Below are 23,535 nucleotides of genomic sequence, written 5' to 3' on the forward strand. Positions count from 1 at the left end.
CGGGCTGATAAGAGAGGCAGCCTGGTTCCCTGGCAACGGGCTGGAGCAGAGAGCTGCTGATGGGAGATTAGCTGCCTCAGATAAACCACCTTGCTTCCTGCTGCTTGTCTGTGCGCTCAGGACAGACGGCAGCAAAAAAGCCTGGCCGGTGTGTCAGCCCAGGCCGGCCCTCGCCTGTGGGCAGGGACACCCCACCCAAGAGCTTGCAGCTGAGGCCTGCAAATCGGGCGCAGTCAGTGGTTTGGTGTTTGCTTCTTCATCTTTTTTTTTTTTTTTGCGGTACGCGGGCCTCTCACTGTTGTGGGCTCTCCCGTTGCGGAGCACAGGCTCCGGACGCGCAGGCTCAGCGGCCATGGCTCACGGGCCCAGCCGCTCCGCGGTATGTGGGATCTTCCCGGACCGGGGCACGAACCCGTGTCCCCTGCATCGGCAGGCAGACTCCCAACCACTGCACCACCAGGGAAGCCCTGCTTCTTCATCTTTTAATTGTCTTTCTTCCAGTAAATGCCCCTTAGTGTAGTTGAGACCCTGCCAGCGTCTGGGAACTGTCTTCCTGCACACAAGCCCCGCGTCCACTCCACTCTCCTCTGCCCTTGAATCTTGGCTTTTATTTCCTGGTTGTTTGTACAAGAACGTGGGATTGTAGAATTGGAAGAGAGGTTCAGATCATTTGGTTCCTCTCTGTTATTTTCAGAAACAAACCAACAAAATTCAAACCCCAAGCCCCTGACGACCAGAGAGGCTGAGCATAGGGTGAAAGTCACACAGCCCTCTGGGCTCCTCCAGGCTGTGCTTCCGAAGGCGCTTCCTGCTTCCCAGCAGCGATTTCGAGGGTGACCATGGTGCGTTTTGGTTGGTCTGCGTGAACATTCTCTCCCCGCGACAGTGCATCTAACTTCCCCACAGAAAATGCAAAGACAACGTGGCTATTAGAAGGTGTGCTTTAGCTTTTCATGATGTCATCGCTTGTCCACATATCTGACTCCTAGAGAAGACGTGAGGCTCCATCTCCACGTCTGCGAGGCTGGTGCGCGTTGCGACAGGCCTCTCATTCACTTACTCAGAGGCGTGCCTTGGGCCTGTGTTGCAGGCCAGCACTGGGTTTACGCTAGAGTTCAGGGCGCCTTTCAGTTGGGAGTTTACTATCATGATTTTTAATTATGTTCTGCTTTCCTCTGACGACAGTAGCAACAAAAGTAAGGAAGCAAAGAGCTGTAGCGTGAGTCGGATGAATTTGGAGTTGAAATGGGAAATCCTAGCCGAGGAGCAGAGGGAAGCGGCCGTGCTGCCCTCGGCAGTCAGGCTGCTGCACCGACTCTTACACTTGCCTGGAGTCCCTGGCCTGTGGGAGAAAAGGGGGAAACAATAGGCTGTATGCGGTTTTCTAAGAAATATAAACGTTCACATATGAGGTGAAACAAAGAGGGACGAGTGACTCAGAGTCCAGGGAGGGTTTTATCCACAATTCTGCAGTCAAACCGGCTTTATTGTCCGTATGCTCAAAATGACCATCTTTTACATTAGCTGTCTGTATCCCAACAGTGGGGATTTTAATAATTTATTGACCTGCCACAGAGGCAGAGCCACAAAGACATCTGGCATGGGTGTATGTGTGTGAAAGAATTCTCCACCATAAAAAAAGGTTGGACGTAAGGCTCAATGGCTGTGACCTCAGTTCTGAGAATGAGACGCCTGGAGGCTGGTCAGTGCTGGGTCCTGGAAGCGGGGCAGCGGCCGAGGGGCCGAGCTCGCCCCCGTCGGAAGCCGGCTCCTTCTCCACGGTCTCAGGGGCCACAGGCGCGGCACTCCTCTCCGCCTAGGGTCCTCTGGATTCCATCCCCTCGGGCCGCCTGTGTGCACAGCAGTCCCCGTGGCGTCCAGGTGGTGGACACTGGATCTTGAGCGTGGCTGAGCAGCTCTGCAAAGCCTGGTGCTTTGGGGACTGGAGTGAACCCCCGCCCGCCGGGTGCGCTCGGGCCGAGGCCCCCGGCTACTCGAGGGCAGCACCACGCAGGTCTCTGGCTGTGGCGGCCGCCTCTGTTCAGTTCTCTGTTCAGACACAAGTGGACAGACGGGCCCAGTGCAGGGAGGAGCCGGTGCTGGCGGGGGCTGGCTGCCACTCTCGGAAGGGGTGAAGGTGGGCAGTTCCTGGTCTCAGAGCACCTGCAGTGCAGAGGCTCCTGGTGCCCCACGGGCTTTCACGCAAGCCCAGAGCGTTCAAACCAGAATGGATCTTGGAAAATATCTAATTCAGCTGCTGTGTCTTAGGAACTGAGGCACAGAGAAGGGAAGTCGCATGCCCGGGGTTGCACAGCAGGCTGGCGGCAAAGCTGGGACTGGAGCCTGTTTCCTGCTGTTGTCTCCTCGCCCTTTAGTAGAACTCGGGTATGAGGCAGACGCAGTCCTTCAGGCCTGCAGCGAGCATGAACTGCAGCTTCAACGTCGTGCTCAGCAGTGTGGAAGCCGTCCGACCAGGATCTTCTTAGGACTTAGCCCAGAGTGGTGTGTTGTCTTTCCACCCAGACTTTAAATTTTACTCTGTTGTCACTGGTTGACGGAAAACCGTGGGCGCCGAAGCATCAGACCAGGGCCAAGGGTGAGGGTGGCTGCAGGCGGCGCGTGTCCTGGTGGTGAGCGGGGGGCAAGGGCGGCGGCGACCCGGGCAGGTCACCCGGCCCCGCAGGACTTCAGCCTGTCGGTCTGTAGGACGAAAGGGCCTGAACACAATACACGCTGCTGCTCTCTTCAGCTCTGGTTAAAAAACCCCGTGTATTCCAGAATCCCGGGGTGTGGTCTGCGGGCTGAGGCGCGGAGACCCAGGCGCTGGGGCGCGAGCCTCGGGCAGGTGGCCAGGCCGGGGTCTGGCCGTGGTGGGAAGAGAGCAGAAGCCAGGAGGACGGAGGAAGCGGCTCAGAGACGTTAGCGCCTGCACTGGGGATCTGTTGCTGCCCCGCCTAGACGGTCCGGTTCCAGCAGCTGGAAGCCGTCCCCGTGATGCTGAGTCCGGTTTTCTTTGCAGGAAGGGCTGAGCTTTGGAGGCGCAGGTCTGATTCGCCTTTGACGGTCAGTGCTGTGCTCAGGATCCCAGATGCCAGCTCCCACCGCTGGCTCTGGAGACCCAGAACTTTCTGTGCTGGCGCCCCAAACACTTCGGTCTCAGGGGTCGGAAGTCCCTGAGGAGTTTAGCTGCAGCCGGGTGTGGGTGGCGGCCTTGCACAGACCCGGCCCCGCCTTGGCTGTCGGTGATCGGCCGGGCTGTTCTAAGGGAAGCACCGCCCGGAGCCGGCGGCAGGGTCAGCGGAGGAGGCTCCCGGCGTTTGGGGGGGCCTGTGCGCCCTCTCCTTGGCTCTCTGCGCGGCCGGAGCCTAAACCACCGCTGAGGAAGGCCTCCAGGTCACGCGGACGGCCTTCCACATCGGGGTCCGGCTGTGCGGGGGCAACCCCGGGGGGATGGGCAGCAGGGCCCCCGCCGGCCCGTGGCACCCACCAGGCTGCAGGCTCTGCCCTCTCCCACCTCCCCAAGTGCGTTCCTGAGGCTGTTTACCCCGGAAAAGTGCGATGCCCCCCGGGGTCCCCAAAAGGTAGCTTTGGTTTTGTTTAATGGGATCCCCGTGGGTCCTGGAAGCTGGTTCTGATGGGCCCTGGTTGCCTCAGCACGAGGCTGTACAGTTCACACCTGCGGGTGGGTGGGTCAGCAGCCGCCAGGCGTCTCTCACCCCAGGGTCCCGCTGGGAGGAGGGGCCCAAGTGAAGCCGGAGGAGTGTTTCCTGGCTGGCTGGGGGCTCTCCCCAGGCCTCCGCCTCCCCGTGTGTGTCCCGGGAGCCCTCAGAAGCGGGCCTGCTGAGCCATGCCCTAATTCTACATTTAAGGTTTTGAGGGACTTCCGTACTTTCCACAGCGGCCGCACCTCTGTACCTTCCCAGCAACGCTGCACGGGGACTAGCTGTGTGGACTGTTTGCTTCCTGAAGGAAAATCGTATCTGTCTTGATACTTTACCTAGGTTGTTAGTTTCTTAAGGTCCGGGTTCCGTCGAGTTCTCCGATCTGTCAGACGCTGAGCACGTCCATGAGTCACGGCGACTATCGGATGCTTTGCCTTTGATTTTGTTTCCTTGGGAAACACGGAAGCAGCTGAGCAGTGAGGACGTCCTGGCCTCATCCAGCCCTCAGCCCTGAGCTGAGCTGGGAGTGGCGGCGTGGCAGGGCTGACCGCAGGTCTGGAGGCAGCACCGGTCTGTGGGTCCCTTTTCAATCGGGGGAGCCCCAGCTGCCTCAGTAACCCCGCGTCTCGGCGGTCACCACGGTGGAGCTGCCCTCGCTCACCTGAGCCCAGTGGGTGGGAGGCGCCGCTTCCAGGATGGCCGCGCACGGGTGGGGAACGACCTCCAGAAGGCCATGGACGCTTCCTGTGGCCGCGGGGGCGACTTGGCCGAGGTGCGGAGTCCACAGAGAGCTGTCGCTGGTGCCCACTGGCTACGGGAGCCACGTGCTGGCCAGCCCCCTTTCTCCTTCCGTCCTGGATGTGGGCTCGGGCAGTCACAATGGCGAGAGTCCTTGAGCTGCCTGAACCTGGAGCAGCTGGCCCTGCTCCCCATGCCCCGGCTGCGTGCTTCTCGTCGCAGCCACACGAGAGAGCTGGCGTGACGGTAGTAAAGAGCATGGACGCTGGAGCCAGCCTGCCACTTCCTGTGTGACCTGCGGCAAGTCGCTCAACCTCTCTGGGCCCTAGTTTTCCCGACAGAGAAAGGGGACCGTGATAGCTTAGACCACTGAGGACTGTCATAGGATTAACCGGGTTGAGTGTGTCAAGAATGGGGCCTGGCACTCCGTAACCGTCCATAAACGTTCACTCTTATTTTGAGAGCTGACATACACGGGACCACAGGGATTTTAGAGAACAAGACACTCCATCACTGCAGCGTAACTATGACGACCACGTTTTCTGTGTCAAAAACTGGGATCACGTTCTGAAAGGAGGCTTGTGCTCTGCTGATGCCAGACAGTGCAGGGAGGCCATTTGGAGGATCCTGGCTGGACCCGCAGGCATTACGGTGGGAGCTGGGGCTGTAACTTTGGGTGACTCCCGACCCTCTGTGTGAAGTGGGCTGATGGGGCCCATGTGCAGCACGTTCCTGGGAGTATGTCTGGGACTCGACGAGTTATTACAAGTAAAATGCTCAGGAACGCGCTTGGACGGGAGCAGGCTCTGTTCTTTGCCGTCTTCACACTCTCCCCACGTGGGCGGGCCTGACCTCTGCTTGGCTGTGCCCTGACCCCCAGCACGGCCCCTTGGCCTGGGGCTCAGTACCAAGTTTACCTTCCCGGACCTCGTTCCACTTTGCAGGGTGGGGAGGTGGACCACGGACATTTACAGAAGGGGTGGTGGGGTGTCACCGCCTCCTGAGCCCGGGGGCCGCGGCCCGGCCGTGCTGTGCGCGCGCTGCCCCGTCTCAGGAGCCTGGAACCGCGTTCCCCGAGAACAGAAACAATTTCACGGCTTCGCCGCACGAGCGTATGTGGAGGGTACTTTATCAACTCCAAGAAAAGAGTTTTCTCTTCTCCGGAGAATTCTTTTCAACAGGGCAGTGGTTCCGGGCTGCTGTTACTTTTCTCTTCTCCAGAAATGTCTGGGGAGGGCTTTTTTCTTGCTGCTGCACCCCTGGGGCTCTGAGGGAGCAGTGGGTTCCTTCCTATGCGACGATAGCGTAAGAGGTCCTGTGCGATCAAGGGAGCCCTGGGCAGCACGGTAGGGCAGCTTCCACCTGGAGGGGTGGGTGGGGAAAAGCCTGGGGTTCTGAGGGGTCCCAGAAGGGGAATCAGGAGAGAATGAAAGGGTGCTCCAGGCTGGAACGTCAGGACACTGGAGCCTGGGGCTTCCCGGGCTGGCCTGCGAGCCCGGTGCAGGTGGCTGTCGATAGTCGGGGAGACTGCCTGCTCGTGGACTCTGCAGACGCGGGACTGCAGACTCTGGCTTTGCTTCTCCGGGGGCGAGGGGTGTGTGCGTGCCTGAGGCCTGATTAGCGGGCCGCGGGCTTGATGCTGAGGGGCAGGGATGCCTCTGCAGTGGGGCCCCTGGTGTGGCCTGTGCTTGGCACTTCCTCTGTGGTGACAGCTGTCCCGCCGGGCATGAGGGGCGCCTCCAATCCAGAGGGGAGGGCACAGGTGCCCTCGGCCCATCAGGCCGAGCCTGCGCTCTGAGCACCCACGGGGTCTCCCGCAGGGCCCCGCGCAGTGAGGTGCACCCACCCCGCACCTCACCTGGGTCCGAGGCCCCAGGCTGGCCGAGGTGGAGCCGCGAGCGCGGGGAAGGTGAGGCTCGTGCGCGTGCGCCCCGCTCTGGGGAGGGCTCCGCAGGGACGAGGCCGGGTCGGTGCGCCCAGTGCCCTGAGGGGGACACGGCACAGGGTGGGCGTGGGAAGGCTCCCAGCTGCTCTTCTGCGTGTGCACGGCGAGAGTGCGCGAAGCTTGTGCGACTGCGCACACGTGTGGCGGTGTGTGCGTTGTGCACGCACGTGCTCGTGTGCATTCAGTCGTGAGTGTCAGCTTGTGTGTGTGCACAGGCGTGTGTGCGAGCCTGTGTGTGTCTTGCTGCCCTGCCTCCCTAGTCGCAGTGGCTGGCGCGGGTCCGGCGGGGGCGTCCACAGCCTGAGCGGCAGAGCTGCGGCCGAGGCTGCCGAGGACCCGGCGCTGCATGCGGGGCGGAGCCGCGAGGGGTAACTGTTGCCGCCTTGTCCTTCCTGCCACCTTACCGCTGGGAGAGGGAACAAGCAGGCCGTCTTACCAAGTGTGACGGGCAGCTCTGCGTGGAGCAGTGGGCCTGGCCCGCGGGCCGGGCGTGGGCTGGGTCCCCTGAAGGTGCCGCCGGAGGCCCCGTGGCCTCGCCTGCTGTGCCCGCCTGCCTTGCATGGGCTGCTGTGGACAGATTTCTGTTGTTACTCTCATCCCACGGCTGGTCCCCTCACGAGGGGCATGAACATGAGTTTGGTGCCTGCTGTACACAGTGTTTTGAGGACTGCATGATGCCACAGCGTGTGATCGCCTGCGGTTGTGGCAAGGGGCGAGGCTGCTGCCTCGCAGGCTCGTGGCCTCTTCCCTTTGAGGGAGGGGATTCTGACGCAGGTGACTCATACTGTGTCTCTCACCGGCCCCATGATTACTGTACAGCCGCCTCTGGTGCACCCTCATTTCCAAGGACTTTATCATTGTGGCACCTCTGCTGCCTAATCTCTTCTTGCTGCAAAATCAAGAACATTGATCTTGAGGTTTCCAGGGAACCAAGATAATACGTTTACACACGTGTGTTATGTACGCGCATAAACTATTCACACAATTACTGAGCAGTTGTGTACGTTGCAATAATTTGTAAACGTGCCCTCAGCTAATTAGCCCACTTTGAGAGCCGAGGTCAGGTGATCACATTGTCTTTATTAATCCCCCGTCCTATGATCTCTTCCCAAAGAGATAATGAAGAAATGTAAAAAAAGACATATAACAAACAAAAACAGGCAAAGACCTTAGAAAAGGAGGAAAGAGGATGGAATGTTATGGGAGCAAAGAAAATATTTACTTCACTGAAATGAACAGTACCAAAGCCTGCACAACTGAGAAAGGTTGGTCTCCTGCCGGGCCCAGGCGGAGAGGGTCCTGGAAGGTGGAAGGCAGTCCATCCCAGCGCTGGGGTCTGGGCGGGGGGTCCTCCCATGGTCTCAGGATAAAGATGGCCGTGAAACCGGGGGTGACTGTTCTCAGCAGGTGCACGATTAGGTTCCATAGGCTTTTTTCTTAGAAGCTCCTTTAACGCCAGCCCGAGGCACATCACTGAAGGGACACGTAGCAAAAACAGGTGTCTCAGGGGGAGCCTAAACCGACTTGTTCCAGCCCATGGCTGCCCGCTGGCCTGATCTGATGGTTCTGGGTCGTTCTCTGAGACACCCAGCACGCAGCAGTCCCTGAAAGCCATGACATCTTGAGGGTGAAGGCTCAGCGTCTCCACGTGTCCCTCCCCCAAGCAGAGGTGCACTAGGCCCGCCTTCTCCATGTGTGAGGCTGGGAAGTGGATGTGCTCAGGGCGGGGGGGTGGCAGCACCTGAGCCTGAGTATGAGACGGGAGGAGGTGCAGTGTTGGCTGAGAAGATATGGGGACACGTGCTCCTCGTTTGCTGTCCCCACTGTGAGCCCTGGTTTGCCTCAGTGATTCGGGTCCCTAATCCAGCCAGGTCATCTGCTGGGAGTTGAAGACTTCTAAATCTATGTGCGGGTCTAGCTGGTGGTGTTACACATTTCTCTGGGCATCTCTGTTTCATTCCAGGCAAACGCAAGGTCACCAGTTAGTCAGACACAGACATTTATTTAATTCACAGTGGCTGCAGAGCGCAGTGTCAGACGCTTGGGAGGTTGAAGGGGCGGGAGCTGTGACGCCTGCCTCCTAGGAGCTCGGGCACTCCTGGACCAGAGACGTATGTTGGTGCCCAAGGGTTGGGGGGTGAGGGGGGGTCTTGTCGACATGGAGATGTGAGTGCATGTGTGTGCACACGCATGTGGTGGTGAGGCTGGCGACACGCAGTCCCACATTCTCAGGGGGAAGTGATCTGGAAAGCTGGTCCAGGAGGAGGCCTTGAGATGGGCCTGCGTCGGTGTTGAGGGGTTAGTGATGGTTATGAGTGAAAGTGCCGTTTGCCTGTAGAGATAGTGCTCTGAGGGGAGCTGGTTAAAACAGATGAACAGACAAGATAAACAAGCAGTTTTTTCACATTCTTCCAAAAATCCAACCAAAAACTTGTTAATGTTTTCCCTTCACAGCGGAAGAAATCAGCCTCCCAGTTCTAGGTGACTGACAATCAGAGTGTCTCTAAACAGAGCTTTTGCTCCCAGAACTTCTGGTCTGTGGTGCTTGGTTGGCTGGGAGATGGCCATCTGCTTTCTCAGGGCCTCAAACATCCCTTCCATTCCTATCTTTAGACCCATCCAATCTCTGGTCCCCAGAGGCAGTGGGATCCGTCTTCTGCTCTGCAGAATAAATGGGGGATGTGGGGACAGCTTCAGAATTCTGCCCAGTTCCCCAAGTTTGGGAAGTCCAAGTCCGTGCCTGCATCTGTGGTTGCTGTGGTCACCTCCCACAGAGGTCTGGGGGGTGACTTCCCCCTGGAGGGATGCAGTCTCCCTCCCCTGGAGGCCCGTGGGCAGTGCTTGGGGCCAGGGGCCATCAGGAGGCCGCCGCTGTTTCCCCGCCTCTGCCAGCCAGCCTCAAGAGGACTTTGTCACTACTTTGGAGAGACACACGTTCTATGAGCCGCCTCTCAGAATACCCCCTTGAGCCCAGAGCCTCTGTGGGACACAGACACGGGGGTGGGACCGTCCTGTAGCTGGGCAGCATCGGTGTCCTGCGGGCTCACCTCCGAAACGCCTACGGGTCTGGCTAGTTCTTCCATCTCCACCGCCCTCGCTGAGCCACCCCCTCTGCACGAGCAGCCCCCTTCAGCCCCGTGGCTCCTGGCAGAAAGCGGCCCCTGCCTGCAAGGCCCTGGCAGCTCCTGCAGCTCCGGAGGAAGGCCGAGCCCTCCCCATGCCCTTGTGTCTGCCTGACCTGCGCAGCTCGCTCCAGCCTGGAGCTCTGTCACTCTTGGTCCCGGAGCCCCAGTGACCAGGCGCCTCCCTCCCTCTGCAGCTCCAGCTCCCCAGCCTGCAGGTCCTCGCCAGCCCTGCGCGGGCCAGCCATTCCTTAGGTGCCGCTTCTCTGGGGCCTCTGCCTGTGGCACGGGGCTGCTGCCCCTCCTTCCTGCTGTCCTCGTAGCCTGTCCACTGTGGCCCACGTCACACTTAGAGGTGAATAATTTGCGTGTGCTTAGCGCTGTGGGGCCGTCTGCCCTGTGAGCTGGAAGCCCCTGAGAGTGGAGCCACTGTTGTCCGTCTTTGCCCCGAGTGCACGTCCCACGGCTGTGCTGCCTGTTGGTCCAGCGGGACGTTAGAGCAGGGCCGTGTCCGGGGGTCAAGGGGCAGCACAGAGCAGCGTGCATGGGGACGAGTCCACTCATTGGAGAGGGAAGGGGCCTCACAGATTCGCTGTGGACACGGGACCGGACATGCTCAGAGGTGTGCCGACGAGAGTGTACGCCGTCCTCCAGCGGAAGCAGAGAAAAAAGTAATGAAGTTGTTTGTTGAGGAATAAGTGAGGGAACCAGGTTTCTGGGACAGAGGTATTAGAAACATCTGTTTCTGGGGTGAGTTTAGAGGTTGGAAGAGCAGCTTCCTTGTTCTTGTGGTGAGTTTGGCAGTTAAACAAGTGTTAGAGGCTGTGTGTATCTATACGCACATACATACATGTGGACACCAGTGCACACACATACACATAAACATGTACGTACACGGTAGACACGTATACGCCCATACACACATGGAGGTAGACACATACGTACACAGTACATGTACACACACTCACATACATATACACAGCACACATCTACACACATTTGCAGGTGTGAAAACACACACACATATGTAGACACACAGTACATAGCACACATGTGCGTACACTTATACCTTGGTGGCCTTTAAATATGGTGGTAAAGATGAACGACATTATCGAAAAATGCATTGGGTAAGACAGTAATGAGCACAGCACACCTACTAGAACAGCCAAGATCCAGACGCTGACACCAGACGCTGGCGAGGAGCAACAGGGACCCTCCCTTCTGGTGGGGACGAAAGCTCGGTGGTCAATTACAAAACTAGGCAGACTCTTACCATAGGATCCGGCAGCTGTGCTCCTTGGCATTTACCCGGAGGAGCTGAAAACATGTCCACACAAAAACCTGCATACGGATGTTTATAGCAGCTTTATCCATAGCCGCCCAAACCTGGAAGCAACCAAGATGTCCTTGGGTAGGTGAATGGGTAACTAAACGGTGGTGCGTCCAGGTAGTGGAATAGTGTTCAGTGTTAGTAAGAAAGGGCTGTTGAGCCTCAGAAAGACATGGAGGAACCTGAAATGAATGTGACTGAGTGAAGGAAGCCCGTCTGAGCAGGCTGTGTTCTGTATGGTTCCAGCCATATGACATGCTGGACAAGGCAAATTTATGGAGACAGTGAAAAACATCACTGCTTGCTGGCGTCAGGGAGGAGGGAGGGATGAACAGGTGGGGCACAGGGGATGCTAGGGCAGTGAGAATACTCTGTATGACACTGTGATAGTGGGTACACGTCAGTGTACGTTTGTTCAAGCCCATAGAAGTACAGCGCCAAGAGTGAACCCTAACATGAACTATGGGTTCCGCACCCGTATGCTGATGGCGTGTCAATGTAGGTTCGTCAGCCGTAACACATGCGCCATTTGATGGGAACGTTGGTAATGGGGAGGAGGAGGATTATGGGGAACCTGTGTACCTTCCTCTTAATTTTGCTGTGAACCCAACACTGCTCTGAAAAACAAAGTTTATTAACTAAAAGAAGCTCTTGGGGACAGTGTCGCTGCCTCACCAGTGTGGCTGGAGTCTAGGGGTGAAGAGCGCCCAGGGTTAGCTTTCAGACGATCCAAACAATTAAATGATTAGCTAACACTGATTCTAAAAGCACAAACAATATTATGTATCACGTTATCTATAGTCTAAATATATGTTTAAAAGAAAGGTTTCAAGAAAATCTGATGAATATTTTTCTTAGAATATATTTACAACATGTACACCACAAACCAGATTGAAAGAATGAAGCCGTCACACTTGAGAAGGGAGAGAATTTACCTGGAACACTCCAAAACAGCGAGGCAATGTCTTTGCCCGTATTCTCCTCTGTGACAGCCTGAGTGGTGGGGTGTCTCCTGCGGGAGGGGCTCTCAGACACGTCCCCGGAAGCGGGGCTACCCGCAGGCGCTTAGCTGGTTGCTGATACGGACCTGACTTCTCTGCCTGCCACTCAGCTCAGCTACTGATCCCTCCCTACACCCCAGCCTCGGTTTTCTCATCTAAAACATTGGGTTGGACCGTTTTAATGCTCCTTCCCTGGTTTCAAGATGTTTCCACTTGAAGAGGGACGTGAAAGTTCCGGTGTATTCTGGGCCTTCTCGCTCTTTCCTTGCCCCACACCCAGGCACACCACCCACTGGCATGCAGTTCTTTGCATGAAACGGAATCAGAGAACAGGGACACTTATCGTCTGTGTTCCAGCCGAGCAGACCGTCCGTCCTGCTGGGGGGTGGCAGTGGGGAGGAGACCCTCCGTCCGAGACAACTGTCCCCGGATCACTGGTGGCAGTTGGGTTAATTTCAGCGGCGCTCACCGAGCGGGGGCAGAAGCTGAAGGTTGAACTTCTCACGTGGCCGCTGTCTGCCTGCTCCCAGCAGCCCAGCAGCCCGGCAGGTCACCTCCCGGACTCTCTGGGCTTTGCAGAGGCCCACGGAAATCCGGGAGGTGCTTGTGAGAGGACACTTACGATGACTCTCTGCTGCTCACGCGCGGCGTCCGCCTTAAGCACACGTGGACTATGGACTGCGAGCAGCAATCAGCCTGGCGCTGGGCAAAGCGCTTCTGCTAATTAAACTGGTTGCATTTGAAAGGCAGTGAACAATGGAAGCGCTTTCCCCCTGCGCCCAGCCCTGGGCGAGGCCCTGGGTCCTGAATTAGCCTTTTGTTCCCAAGGCGGTGATTTGAATGTTTGAACCCCCATAGGAAGCTTGTCTCAAAGTGAACAATTCGCTGAATAAAGACTAATTAGGGTCTAAATTAATTAGAAGGTGCGGTTTGAAAAGATGTTGATGAGCAGAGTCTGTCATTTCAGACAAATAGGACAGAGCAGGATAATGGGTCCCCATTAATATCTCACTGTTCCTGGAGCCCCCGTTCCTCACCGCCTTCTGAGGAGGCCCCCTGGAAGCCAGCCCTGCCAGGGCTCCATGGCCCCGCCACCAGCGCCTCCTGCAGCCGGGCACTTAGGTTCCTAGGCGTCCTGTTTCTCATCTGGAAGACGGGCCTGAAGACTATTGACCATTTGGTCACTGGACAGGCAGAAGCAAAGCTTCACATGGAAAGTGTGAAAGTCTCTGCTGGCAAATGACCAAAAGGCGGGGGCTGGGCAGGGAGGGCTGGAAAGTAGACTAAACACCCAGACCACGCCGGGCTCAGCCTTTGCATCTGTGGTTTCCACGAAGCTCTGCTTTTCACCTAAAACACTGTCACTTTGCAGGTGCTTCTGATCCTGGCAGCCCCTCGGAGCCTCGCCACCGGCCGTGGCCAGGGCTTCCTGGCCGTCTGTCTGTCTCCTCTCTTACCTGACCTGCCTCCCTTTGTTGCAGATGGAGCGTTTGGACGGTGTCAGGAGCTTCCAGCCGTAGACGTGCACCACTACGAAGTGTCGCCAGGGGTCCTGCAGCACCTGACAGCCACCCTGAGGGCGCTCTCCCGCACAGGTACGCAGGCCGGGGCCCAATCCGCGCCCTGCTGCTGGGCCAGCGGCCGCTACGGCGCCAAGTGCTTGGAAGACATGTTGCTTCTTCTTAAAAGCCCTTGGCCTCTTAGGTGGTGAGGAGTTAGAAAAGGGCCGAGCCAGCCAGTGTGCGATGGGCGGGGGCAGGCGGCCTGGGTCCCTCCTGGGTTTGAGGTGGTCCCAGCAGCCGTGGCTGGCGCTGCCGGTCAGTGAGGGTGGGGGTGTGGCCGTGTGTGTCGCTGCAAAACGGCCGCACCGCCGGAGCCCCGTTCCTAGTGTCCCAGCCCAGCCGCCCGGCTGCTCGTGGACCACGGGCAAGTGTGCAGTCTTGAATGAGGCCCGGGAGCAGGCCAGGCGCAGCCTCCCCAGGGAGAGACATTTTCTGCAGAGGATGAACCCTGAGGGTCTGCGCTGTGATTCACCTGCCGCGGCCTTCCCGGGCTCCTGCAGCATCGGGTCTGCCGTGGACCCTCCGAGCGCAGGCATCTCCCCTGGGCACGTGGGACCGTGGCTGCCTCCTGCCCACAGTGTCCTCAGTGTACCGGTGTCCCCTGCATGAGGCCCGTGAGAGGAAAGGCGATCAGGGTCCCAGAGCCCCGGACGGCGCCGAGGGCTGGAGCGCTGACACGTGGCGCTGTGGCTGGCCTGGCCCGTGAGAGCGGGCTTCCTCTGATGACTGCTCCCGCGGGCGGGGGAGCAGGTGCCGTGGGCTGTGCCACTCGCTCCGACAGAGAAGACACGTGGCGGCAGCGGCGGTGGCGGTCGGCCCCATGCGGGTCCCTTCATGGGACCCGCCGCCATCCGCGGACGGGCGTGGGGAGTCCTCACCCTGCTTCACCCACTCCAGGAGTGGGGTGTTGCTTTTGGTCTATGATGTTGTAAGTGGAAACTGCGGCGTGTGGTGGCCTTAAGTGGAGGTGCTTTGAGTGCCTTTCCCGTGTGATACCCTCGCTCCGCAGGTCAGGGAACAGGGTGGGGATTCTGGTAGCCGCTGAGTATGTGCATTCCGGAGCCGGGGAGTAACCACAGCATGGGTTTGCTCACCTGCCCCATAAGCCCCTCTGTGCCTGGCGGGCCTTGGTGATGTTTTGGGTCTTCTGGTGTTACTCAGTTGAGAGCCGGTGTCCAGCGGTCACGGAAGAGTGTGCTGACGTCCTTTTCCTCAGCGCACAGCTGCACCGGTAGAAGGCTGCAGGCCCCTGCTGGAGGCTGGGGGCGAGATGAACAGGATGAGTGTCTGGCTCGCGTAGCAGAGTCTTTCCTCCAGGGGGCCTGCTCCCACCCATCCTTCAAGGGGCTCTGGTCTGTGACATGGAGGTTCCAAGTGTGGAAATGGTGGAGGGGCTGTGACTATGTTGGCGATTCAGTAGATGTAGAGCTCTCCTGCTGGTGCAGGTCCCTGGATGCTGGTGGAAGGCCCATCTCGTCCAGCTCTAGGAACACTGCCAGCAGCTAACCAATGCCCCAGGCCTCGTGGGCCACTTGCTCTGTGGTGACCACATCCCCTTCTCTTTGGCACTTAGGTGCCCCCACTTGGCCCCTGCCTCCCCAAGGCGCCATCATCCTGGTGCACTCAGGGCTCCCAGATGAATGGAAGCAACTCCCAGTGTATTCCTGACACACGTGGGCATCTCTGTGAGCCCTTCGAGGATGCTGGGACCCATGAACTTATTTCTCGGGCTCTCTGGACCCTCCTGGGGTCATGGGCAGGTCGATTGTGCTGCTCTCTCTAAGCCTTTGGGCACATGCCTCTGTCACGTAAAAAGGGAGTTCTGGTGTTTCCACTTCACTTCAGTAGGGACCTTGTGTCCCTATTTATGTCAACCAGCGGTGGAGACTGCTGGAGCCGTTGGCTGGAGAATCTGTGCCTAGGGCCCCATGTCAATAAACTCTGCCTGGTCCAATTTCTGTTCATTCCGCCTTGACCTCACATCCTGAAGATCCATCCCCACATGTGTTTCTTTTGCTACAAATTGGCAACATCATGCAATTCTTTCATGTGCTTTGCACTCTCTCTGTGGCCACGCCTCACCCTCTGGGCCTGCTGGGACTGCCGTCCAGATGCGGGTTGAGATGCGCAGAGAGGTGCAGGGTCAGCAGGGCAGCATAGAGTAGTTTCACTGCCCTCCAAAGCTTCCGTGCCCCACCTGCTCACCCCTCCCTTCCCGCCAGTCCTTGGCAACCACTCATCTTTTAACTGCCTTTTCCAGAATGTCATGTAGTTGGGCTCATACAGTATGTCACCTTTCCAGATGGGCTTCTTTCACTTAGTAAAATGCTTTGACGTTTCTTCCATGACTTTTCATGGCTTGACAGCTTGTTTCTTTTTAGTGCCGAATAATATTCCATTGCTGAGTGACCGATTTATTTATCAGTTGACCTACTGGAAGACATCTTTGTTGCTTCCAAGTGTTGGCAGTTATGAATAAGCTGCTATAAACGTCTGTGTGCAGGGTTGTGTGGACATGAGTTTTCGGCTCCTTTGGGTAAATACCAAGGACTGTGATTGCCGGGTCGTTTGGTGAGAGCACGTTTAGTTTTGTGATTCACTGCCTGCCTGTCTCCCGGCAGCGGGTATGGAGGGGAGTGGAGTTACTAAACCTCTTTGAGGGGCAGTTTCTTCGTCTGGTAAATGTGGATGATCAAACAGGGCTGTTGTGAAGGTCAAACGCTGAAATCAAGTAAAATATTTTAAACCCTTTTATAAACGTAAGTATTTCCAAGTGTTAGATATTATTTATTTGATACCCTGTTTCCAATTTATGGAGCTATCACACAGGTCATACCCACCTATTTTTTTTCCAGTGGAATTATTGCAGAGTTTCTGCTAAGTTGGTTAGCTCTGTGCATCAGTTCAAAGGCCAGAAAAACAGCCATTTTCCAAGGGATGAGGATATGTTCTGGTTCTTTCCTTAGAACAGTGGTGAGGATGATGATGATACCACAGGTCCGCTCACTGACCGACGAGCACGGCTGTGCCCTATGGGAGCCAGTCTGGAGGTCCCCTGTGATCACGATGCGAGGGGACAGGCAGGAAGGACATTCGGGGCCTGGAGCCGCATTCCTGTCCTTCCTGAGCCCGACTCCGCCCCTCCCCGGAACACCTGGTCCCTCCCGCGAACACCCTATTTTTAAGCTGATTCCCCCGGCCAGTCCTGAGCAGGCTGCACTCGGTGTCTCGGGAGCCCTGTGGTGCCTCGCACAGCAGCTGGAGGAGTTCTTTTGGGCCTGGGGTCCTGGTTGGGGATGGTGTTTTGACTTCTGCTGCTGGTGGCTCTTTGCTGCTGGGCCACTAGAGGGCGCGTCCGCGTGGCTGGACAGGCCCGTGGCGTTGCGCTCTGTTACTTTGTACCTGGCAGCAGGTTGCATTTCCTTCTGTCTTAGCGGCAGTGGAGGACTTGCCATAGTAAGCCCGGAGGTGTAGGCGTGAAATAAGGTTTTATAGGCTAGGTTGAAAAGAAGCATCATGGGGACATTTGTGCTCTCCTAAACTGCTTGTTCTAGTACCTTCTGGACATGATTCTGTGTTTCTCCCTGGGCCCCTCTGCTGCCTAATGCTGCAGTTCTCCGCGCCCCACTCCCCCTCCGCGGGCGGCTGATTCCGGGACTCCTCTGCCTCGGCCCCCGCTGGCCAGCGTGCTGGAGGTGGCGGCCCCAGGCCTTACAGGTAGGCTCCCCTCCAAACTGCCCATCGTCCTTGGGTATGAGGGTCAGTTTCTGGAGGTCAGGTCTGCAGATGTTATGGGGCGTAATGAGGGATCTCAGGGGAAATCATCATCCAACTGGAGAGTCTGACGCCTGGGACCCATGTTTTCACCCTCTCGTGTGGAAAATCGCAGGATGCAACCTCCCTGCCATCTCGCAGCCTCGGCAGCCGCGTCCACGGCAGAGTCGGCTGCGTGTTGCTATCGCTCGGCCTCGTCGCGGCCACTCCTCAGAGATGAGGGTCCGGTCTCAGTGACAGACGGCAGCTTGCAGGGCCTTCCCCTTGAAGAAGGAAGGGGAAATGGGGTTTCATCGTGCAGCTGGCTTCTTCAATGTAAATACGTACGTCAAGGAGCAGAATATGTTCACTTTTATTCACTACCCTTGTCTCCTGCAGGCAGCAGTGTTTCATAGGTGGACACATTGTTCTCTCGCGCATTAATTTTTTTTTCTTTTTAAGATTTTTAGGAATTTCATGTAATGTCTGAAACATTTATATTAACCTATTTCCATACAAATAACCCAAAGAAAGTTAAGTTGGTTGTTTTTTTAAATTTTTAAATTTTATTTTTTTATACAGCAGGTTCTTATTAGTCATCAGTTTTATACACATCAGTGTATACGTGTCAATCCCAGTCTCCCAGTTCATCACACCACCACCCCTCCCCCCCACGGCTTTCCCCCCGTGGTGTCCATATGTTTGTTCTCTGCATCTGTGTCTCAACTTCTGCCCTGCAAACCGGTTCATCTGTACCATTTTTCTAGTTCCACATACATGCGTTAATATACGATATTTGTTTTTCTCTTTCTGACTTGCTGCACTCTGTATGACAGTCTCTAGATCCATCCACGTCTCAACAAATGACTCAATTTTTTCCTTTTTATGGCTGAGTAATATTCCATTGTGTGTACGTACCACAGCTTCTTTATCCACTCGTCTGTCGATGGGCATTTAGGTTGCTTCCGTGACCTGACTATTGTAAATAGTGCTGCAATGAACATTGTGGTACATGACTCTTTTTGAATTATGGTTTTCTCTGGGTATATGTCCAGTAGTGGGATTGCTGGGTCCTATGGTAGTTCTATTTTTAATTTTTTAAGGAACCTCCATACTGTTCTCCATAGTGGCTGTGTCAATTTACATTCCCACCAACAGTGCAAGAAAGTTCCCTTTTCTCCACACCCTCTCCAGCATTTATTGCTTGTAGATTTTTTGATGATGGCCATTCTGACTGGTGTGAGGTGATAATCTCATTGTAGTTTTGATTTGCATTTCTCTAATAATTAGTGATGTTGAGCATCGTTTCATGTGTTTGTTGGCCATCTGTATGTCTTCTTTGGAGAAATGTCTGTTTACGTCTTCTGGCCATTTTTGGATTGGGTTGTTTGTTTCTTTAATATTCAGCTGCATGAGCTGTTTATATATTTTGGAGATTAATCCTTTGTCCGTTGATTCGTTTGCAAATATTTTCTCCCATTCTGACGGCTGTCAAATTGTGTGTCTTAAATTTTTTATCTGAATGTTTTAGGATTTTCAGATTGCACATTTGACATCATTTTAACCCTATACAGTAAATATATATTTTGTTATAATTTTCATAGAATAACAGAGAATAGCAATACTCAGTACAGTATAGAAGAGTATAATTTTAAATAGTTATAATTTCAGTATTCCACCCATGCTTTCTTTTTGCTGTAAGAGGAATGCACCTTTTTATTTAGTACATTAAAAAACAACAACAGAGGCACAAAGGTTGTTCCCAGTGTCACTTAGCTGGTGCAGAATTGGGGTTAGAACTCCCAACAGCAGAGTGTAGAACAGTAGTTCTCAAAATTCTGATCTCAGGAACCCTTCATACTATTAAAAATTATTGAGGACCCCAAAGAGCTTCTGCATTTTTGTGGGTTTAGTGCTATCTGCATTTACTGTCTTAGAAACTTAAAATTGAGAAAATTTTTAAAAGCTGTGTTTTAATTCCGTTTAAAATAAAAATAGTCATAATAAACTTGTTACATAATAACCATGGTAACTCTGTCTTCCAAAACATTTTTTTAAATGTGTTAAGTGTTATGTTTTTGTTTTGTTTTAATTTTTTGCATATTTCTTTAACGTTTGCCTTAAGAGGAAACAGTTGGGTACTCTTATCTGCTTCTGCACTCATTCTAGGCAATTTCCACCCACATAGCCTCTGGAAAATTCCAGTGTAAGAGAAAATAAAATGAAAAGGGTAAATAGTGCCTTAGTATTTTATGAAAATAATTTTGACCTAATGCCCACCTTAGAGCCTCAGGGACCCATGGAGACCCTCAGGCCACACTCTAAGAACCGCTGTAGAGAGAAAAGGGGGTGGGTTTGGAGTCAGAAGGAAGCATCAGCTCCAGCTGTGCTCCAAGCGGGCCACATCAGCTCGGCACACACGTTGTGACAGTACCCAAGCTCTCCTGGTTTCCGTTTCCCTACCTGTGCAGTGTGGGCAGCACCACACGCCTTTGGTCGGGCGCCCTGGAACCAGACACTGAAACCGAGGTTCACTGTGGTCAGGTCCCTGGAGAGTGCTCAGGGCATAACACCTGTGCAGGTGATGGGAGCCTGGTTGGGCAGAGGGGGGACGCAAGGGCGATGCCGCGCAGGAGGTGCGGAGCGGAGCCCAGAGGAGCTCTGGGTCTGGAGCTGGGCACAACCTTCAGAGGTGACCCCATGGGGCCGCGGGGCTCGGCCTCTGTGCCCAAGGAGGGCCAGGGCCCTGGGATACGCTCTGCCCAGGAGGAGGCTCGGGGTGGTGACTTAGGCAGAGGCCGTTCCCCGTGGCTGCGGGAACGGAGCAGACAAGGCCCCAGCTGAGAGCTGCCGGCCTGCCAGTGTCAGAGGCTGAGCCCCGGGGAGGCATGCGTGCAGCACGACTCCACCCCACAGCCACTGCATGGTGTTCCATCGTTTCTCAGACGCACTTTGTGTTCACATCTTAACACCCCTGAAATCAGGGGTGCATCTTACATCAAGAGCACGCCATCATTTAACCGGCAACATTTTGGCTTTTTCTTAGCAATACTGAAATGATGGTCTGTCTCAAGATCAAAACTTCTTAGCGTGGATGAAATACAGTAATACCGTCTCATAGGACTGTTCCAGTCCCAGGTGATGCGGGGGGTGCCGTTCACTAAATGCTCAGGAAATGGTGAAGCCCTTTGTCACCCACACTGAGTTGTGGAGAGCCTTCCCTTCCACATGGACTCTCGCAGCTCAAGCCGGCGTGAGCTGGGCGGCCGGGGAGGAAGACTGCACGTCCTCAGCGGGATGGACTGCTGGCTCGGTGTGACCATTCTGTGGGTCAGTTATGACTCTAGAGCATTCTATCTCAGGAGCTAAAATGATAAATCAGAATTGGGTACTGTGGTTAACTGCTTGGGATTCTGAATACATACATTTGTTCAGCTTTTTACAGTTGGGCGCAAATTAACACAAGCAGATCGAAAAAGGAAGGTGGGGCCGTAGAGCATCGCGGCGGGGAGCCTAAAAGCCGCCCTGAGCAGGAGCTGACGTCTGCGCATGCTCCGCCTGCGCCGGCTCCGTAACCGCAGGCCCAGTGCTGGGGAAGAGCAGAAACTAAGGCATCAGACGTTCCCTCTGCAGTGTCCCTCCACCTATTCTGGTGTTTTTATTTGCTGTTCCACATCATTCTAAGTCAAGAAAAATTAAGAAATTATTAGCACGGACTTTTACCATTTGTCTTTATATCGTGCAATTCTGGTTTTAAATGCAAGTATAAGAGCATTTAATGCTCACGCAAAATCACCAAAATTATCCAACTCCTATTTCATGGCTCGAACGTGCATACATGCTGTCCATGTTAGACGGCGGAGACGCTGCTCTGTTTCACTTCTCGACGCGGACACATCCCACCAAGCCCGCCTTCGGCTCCCCCATGGATACGTAGGACCGAGGGAGAGGAACTCTGGCCCCCCTACCATCCCCTCTCCTTCCCTGTCATCATTCAGCATAGATGGCTGGGAATTCGGGGAAGTGGCGGGAACCAGAAAGGATGCGACGGGGCCCCCCTTGTCTGTGTTTCTCGGAACACCGCTGCTTGCTTTCTGTGTGTGAAGTGAGTCCTGGGCAGAGGCAAGCTCGTCTCCGGGGGCCCCCTGGGATCTGAGTTGAGGGCGTCTCCGAGTCGATGTGTGAGCGGGCCAGGAAGGGCGGCAGGCACGCGGACTGGGTGCCCCTCCGACAGCATGCACCCCCACCGTCTCGCCCGACGTGCTTGCAAAACGCAAGTTCAGAGATGAAGTTGACGGTTTCAGGACAGGGACGGTAGAGGAGGAGAGCAAACGGAGCTCCTGTGCGTATAGACCTGTGTTCTGTCCTCAAGGCTGGGTGGGTACGAGAGGGACCTCGGTGTGTGGTTGACAGCCTCTCCTTGAGCGGGTCACGGCCGACGTCACCGCTGTGCATCACCACCGGTGGCCCTGCCCACCCCAGCCATCCACCCAGGCAGTCGCCGAGCGCGTGTCTCTGTGAAAGTTAGCTTCTGCCTTAGCCCACCTCATAGCTGCAGAGGCAGTGTCTGTGCTTCAAAGTGACGTCCATTGCTTGCTGCCGAAACGTCCCAGGTTTCTACGTAGAACACAAATCCTTTTGACGGTCAGACGTTGGGAAAATGTATTTCTGGGAGGAACGGCAGCTTGTGCTGCCCGCCTGACCCCATGAGCCCCTGGATGCCGACTCTGGGAAAGGCCTCTGCGGGACAGGCCTGCACTTTGACCGAGGCTTTGGAAACTGGCCTGTGGAGCTGGGGCGGAGCCCGGGGAAGCCAGGCCTGGGGTGTGGGCCTGGGGGGGATGCACCCGAAGACTCGCCCGTGGAAGGCAGACGAGCCGGAAGGTGGGAGGGACTGAAAGTGGAGCAGCAGAGGACCACGGATACCCCCGCCAGTGGGATGTGGTGAGGCTGCCCTGAGGACGCGCCTGTGCCGTGCGCCCCGGAGAGCGTGTGGGGCGAATTCCCAGCGTCCGAGCTTTGCGGCCGAGGAGCCGCCAGCGCGAGCGCCCGCATCTCCCCGAGGAGGCAGGGGGCTGCACGCCCTGCACCCGGGGGCTCCTTCCGAGGGCTGCAGGGTGAGGCCCGGGCTGTGAGACGGGCCCTCCACACAGCGGAGAGAAGGGCGACGTCCGCTCGTCGCTGGGCGCGGCCCCCGACCTCAGCCTGGTCGGAGCCCCTTTCCGGGCTCTTTCTGTTGCTGCACTTTTCTCCACACTGTGTCGTCACAGGCCCCGTTTACCTGGGGCGGGTTTGTGGTTTTTGTCGCCCGCACGTCTGGACGGTGGCGTTCACGTGGGTGGGTGGGTTTGCTTCCTTGTCCTGCCCCTCCCACCCTGCGTGGTGCCTGACACAGGGGGTCCCCGAATACAGACGTTAGCAGCGGGGACAGTGGAGTGGCTTCTGTCCTCCTCCGTGGCTTTTCCTCCCTCATCTCTCTGCGTGGGAACGAGGCACTCCACTTACAGCGTGTTAACGCGTTATTTCAGTTAGAGCTCTTGATCACTTGGTTTCCACAGGAGAGGGTAACATCCTGATACCACCAGCAGCTGGAGGTATCTTTTGGTTTCAAATCCCATACTCATGCCCCTTCCCACTGAGGACCACGTGAAAAGTTGACCTTTTCCTTTGTTTTGTTCCTGAAAAACTATAAAAGTTATTAAACAGAAATCAGCACCCAATTCAGAAGCTGGCCCTGGTCCCTCTGTTGCGTGTGGTCTGGACCACAAACGTACGTGAGGCCCACCCGGGCGGGCGGGAAGCAGCCTCCACACACTGCGCTGAGCCAGTGGCATCTGAAGTCATGGCAGCCGTGGAGCCTGTGTGTTCATTGCAGTCGCTGATGCACGTGTTTACTAACGTGTTAAGGGGGCACCTCGAGCGTGAGAGGGAAGAAGCAGTGGCCGGACTTCTGGGGAACCACTTTCACACCAGAAAGGGGGCGCACAGGAAGGAGAACTGACATCCGGGCAAACAGGAGGTACAGGTATCGACGCAGCTCGGAGGGGGCTTCCCCCCACCCCCGGTCACACTTGACGGACTGGAGTTCTCACAAAGACACCCGCCTGCAGTGCTGGGGCTCCTTCATGTGGCGGCCTGGATGCTGCAGGGACCGAGGCAAGGGGAACGTCACCAGCCACAGGGAGATGTGCAGCCGGTCAGCCATCTGTACTCACGTGCTCATCCGATAAACCTCCAAAGCGGAAACGGCGCGTAGTGGGTGGCGTCTGGACACAGCCCTGGCCGGGGTCGGTCCCCGCCTCTCCCTCTGAGCCCGCTTAGTGGATGGCGTCTGGACACAGCCCTGGCCGGGGTCGGCCCCCGCCTCTCCCTCTGAGCCCGGGATGGGTGAAGTGGAGCCGGCTGCTGTCTGTGCTCGGTTC

At 56.1% G+C, this 23,535-nt stretch overlaps 1 protein-coding gene across 1 annotated transcript in view; it reads left to right on the forward strand.

Moving 5' to 3' along the window:
• PTPRN2 (protein tyrosine phosphatase receptor type N2) overlaps positions 1-23,535 on the forward strand; it is a gene marked incomplete at its 5' end in the record, with an annotated part of 671,781 nt that overhangs the window by 148,281 nt on the left and 499,965 nt on the right. The window contains one exon of the mRNA XM_082661426.1: positions 13,280-13,393. Coding sequence (XP_082517552.1) covers positions 13,280-13,393 — 114 coding nt within the window. The remainder of the gene's footprint in view (positions 1-13,279; positions 13,394-23,535) is intronic.

Source organism: Grampus griseus, assembly GCF_964374135.1.
Source record: "Grampus griseus genome assembly, chromosome: 9".
Classification (NCBI taxonomy): domain Eukaryota; kingdom Metazoa; phylum Chordata; class Mammalia; order Artiodactyla; family Delphinidae; genus Grampus; species Grampus griseus.